This window comes from Cynara cardunculus, assembly GCF_001531365.2.
Source record: "Cynara cardunculus var. scolymus isolate 2C chromosome LG 17, CcrdV1, whole genome shotgun sequence".
In the NCBI taxonomy this organism is placed as follows: domain Eukaryota; kingdom Viridiplantae; phylum Streptophyta; class Magnoliopsida; order Asterales; family Asteraceae; genus Cynara; species Cynara cardunculus.
In genome coordinates this window covers 5,184,918-5,188,392 of record NC_037544.1, presented here as the reverse complement: position 1 = coordinate 5,188,392, position 3,475 = coordinate 5,184,918, and the positions used below count along the sequence as shown (strand labels likewise).

The window sequence follows — 3,475 nt, the reverse complement described above, 5'->3', positions numbered from 1 at the left end:
ATCATTATTTTGTAGTTGTTTTCGTTATTTCGTGATTTGTTGTCGATTAGTCATAACAATCTAAGACGAAATTTCGTTCCCAATCGTGCTCGGTACGGACGTCGTCTAGAGGATACAACTACCCGGTTGATTTGATGCACGTCAATTCAACCCTATCGAATCGAAGCGTGTTCTTGAGAGGGAAGATGCAATTGAAAAGGGAAAAACGTATGGAATATGAATGTGTTCTCGAATGAAGGGATATAGCATGTATATATAGCCTCGGTAGTTATTTGGCGGTTAAAAAACCACTAACGCGAACAGACGCGACTGTTCGGAAACAGTGCGTCGGTTGTTCCGGTTCGGCCACAGCCGTGACGGTCACGAGACCCCAAGCTAAAGCCCAATCCAAAGGCTTTAGTTGATTTTGATAAGGCTTATGATCTTACCCTTATAAACCATTCATTTTTCCCTTTTCTTTCCTATGTGGGATCAATTCCTATGGGAAAAATCCAACATATGGCATGTGACATATCCAACACATCTAGTGATCTCTCTAGGTTCATTCTGTGACATGTTTGAGTTGCAGTAAATAAATGCTGATACTTGTACTCTTTAAACACATGCAAACAAAACAATATGCTCTAAAAATGACGAAAAACAATAATCCTTGGGTCCTACATACAAACTCATTCAAACACTGTAGCGACCTCGTTTCAAGCTTCATATATTGTTGTTACAATGTCACTGCACACGTACTTGCATCTATTTGAAATGTCTTATTGATCTTTCAGACAGTGTAGCGACCTGTGAATTAATGAATTATTGCTAGAGGAGCAATTGTGGTTTAGGTCCATAATGCCACCTCAGTTACACTAAATCCACTTATGTTGACCTGACTACCACCTCAGTAAAACTAAATGCTACTTGTTGATTTGACTGCCACCTCAGTTACACCAAATGCCAATTTTTTTAAATTTTAATCCCTTAATGGCTTGCATCTTCTTCGTATTATTTGCCTTGCATCTACTTGGTGACCATTATTAACGTATACGAGTTTCAGCCAGAAAGGTATGTGTATTTGCTCTATTGAAATCCATAGATGAAATCGGTTAATTGTTAGAAAAAACTAGGATTACAGGGTAAATGGTAATCGGAATCTGGATTGTTTCAAGATCGTGTAAGTTCACTTTTTGAATTGATATTTCGACCCTATGCCTTGCGTATCACGAAATTCAATCTAGGATAATCGTTTAGGACATTTTCGAATTTAGGCACAAAAAACCAAAGTCAATTTATTAGAGAATCTTAGAATGTTCAGATTTCAAGAGAGTGCCAAAACAGTTTTGGTAAATGACTGCTTTTGGGAAGTTAGAATCAGTTACAAACGGTTATAACCGTTAATGGATAAGATCCAAAATTAGTTAAACGTGCAGATCAAGAACCCCTAGACATACATATCTAGAGATAGAGATTCCAGAGATAGTCCCATGACCAACCAGAGATAGAGCAATCTCTCGACTTACGCTGCGTTCTCAAAACTCATTTTACGAAGGAAAGGAAGGGGAGGGAAATGTGAGGAAAACCATAAAATTTGGTAAACAACATTTTCAGTCAGCATTTACCACAGATAGACCACTTATCCCGATCAACACTTAATCATAAAATTTGGTAAACAATCTCAAGTCTAATTACTCTTCCAGAAATAGTCCTTAATTTGAATAACACTTAGTCTGATCACGATTTTCCACTATATTACAAGTCCAAAATTTTGTTAGATGTTTTGGGGTGATGCCCTCGATCACGCCCGCTAAAGTGCCAAGTCGGACCACCTAGGGGCACTACCCCTGCACTTCGTTGTTTCCGGGATCAAACACATCAGATTTACAAGTGTGCACTCCACACCACCTAACTTGTATTAGACCACAGTTTAAAACTCATTGACACCCGTGTTAATTCCAGTCATACTTAAATGACCAGTGACACTAGAGTCACCAACATTAATGAAATTGTGAAATCCATTAATGAAATCAAGATATACCTCCAAGTAGTGAGAGTCGAATAGTGGCAGATTGAGAGAGCGTCTGGAGAGAGGGTGAATCTTGGAAAACCAAGGCTCTGAATGTTACCACATAACCCAGATGGAAAAATCGTTGGGACGTAGAAGGAACCGTCCAGAGGCGGTGTTTTTTTACCAAACAAAACTTAGGTTTTAACGATTCAAATATTTTCTTTTAATGAAACTATTAAGATGCAAATAAATAGCCCCAAATAGAAGAAACCAATTGATTGAATGAAGTTGGGCAAAACGAGAAGGGTGGTTTCCGACAAAGAGAAGGCGGTGGCGGGCAAAACCTAAGGGTTGTTTGTTTACCTCTTAATAGTTCCATTAAGAGACGACCTCTGAATCGTGAATCTTGTTTGGCAAAAAAAAAAAGTCTGTCTTTTAATGGTTCTAAAACTCTCTAAATGATTTTGTATTTTGGGTCTCCTTTAACCATTCAACGTCATAATTTTATTGTAAACAATTATATTTCATTTTGCATTATATCATAAGAGCATCCCAAAACACTTTCGAAATTGGCTCGTTGATCGATGAGAATTAACGATAAAAGATTCTCGTGAAGAATCGTACAACGTGTTTTGTCGGGATGTTATTTCGTCTCGAAATAAATACGATACTCGAGTTCGTACTACCATCAATAAATAATCTAAGTACAACCATTACTGCACACGGTACGATCACGCACAGCGACTAATTAAATTATTGAAAATTCATAAATATTTTGTGAAAATGATTTTAAAATTTGAAAATCAAGTAATTAAATTTTCGTCTCAATTCTCACGCCTCTCGCAAATTGTGGTGGATCTCTTCCTCGTGTGGTTCACCATGGGTGGCGCTGCCACGTGCGGCGGCAGCAGCAGCAGCTGGTGCTTCACTGGACGACAGGTTGCTCCTGATGCTCTCCACTGTAGCCGGCGCTGCCACGCACGGCGGAGGAGGAGGAGGGCCGAGCTTCCCGTCGATACAGGAGGAGCATTTCGTCTCCACCCATCCTTCAAAGTCGTACTGCCGGTGACCCATAATTTTCCGACCAGAACAAAGCCTTCCGATCACCACTGCGATTGCTGCCAACACCATAATCACCGCCAGAGCTCCAATCGCGGGTCCGACCGACCCATGATGGGAATGAGAAGTGAAGTCTTGCCGCTCGGTTACCGGAAGGAGCGGCGGCTGTTGCTGCTGGGTCGGGTCAAACGAATTAGGCGTTGACATCGTGTTGTCTTCAATTAAAAGCTTGAAGCTTTTTGTCAATGGCGGGTTGGGGGTCTTTTAGAGAATTGCGAGGTGCATCATGGAGCAAAAACTGAAGTTGGGTTTTCAAACAAAATCTCAAATTCAAATATATGGGTTGAATCAAGAAACCTGAACTTGATCTTCAAGAACTTTTCACATTCACTGTGTGTAAAATTTCAGAAGAAAGAGAGGTAATGT

The 3,475-nt window shown here is 40.0% G+C and overlaps 1 protein-coding gene across 1 annotated transcript; it reads right to left on the bottom strand.

Moving 5' to 3' along the window:
• Positions 1 to 2,821: 2,821 nt before the first annotated feature.
• Positions 2,822 to 3,256, bottom strand: LOC112500523. Its single transcript, XM_025104026.1, has one exon. The coding sequence runs from the start codon at positions 3,254 to 3,256 to the stop codon at positions 2,822 to 2,824; it is 435 nt and encodes a 144-aa protein (XP_024959794.1).
• Between the last annotated feature and the right edge of the window lie 219 nt (positions 3,257 to 3,475).

Bases quoted from the DNA above. Each gene is read 5' to 3' on its own strand.
- LOC112500523 (XM_025104026.1), bottom strand. From the start codon at position 3,256: ATGTCAACGCCTAATTCGTTTGACCCGACCCAGCAGCAACAGCCGCCG.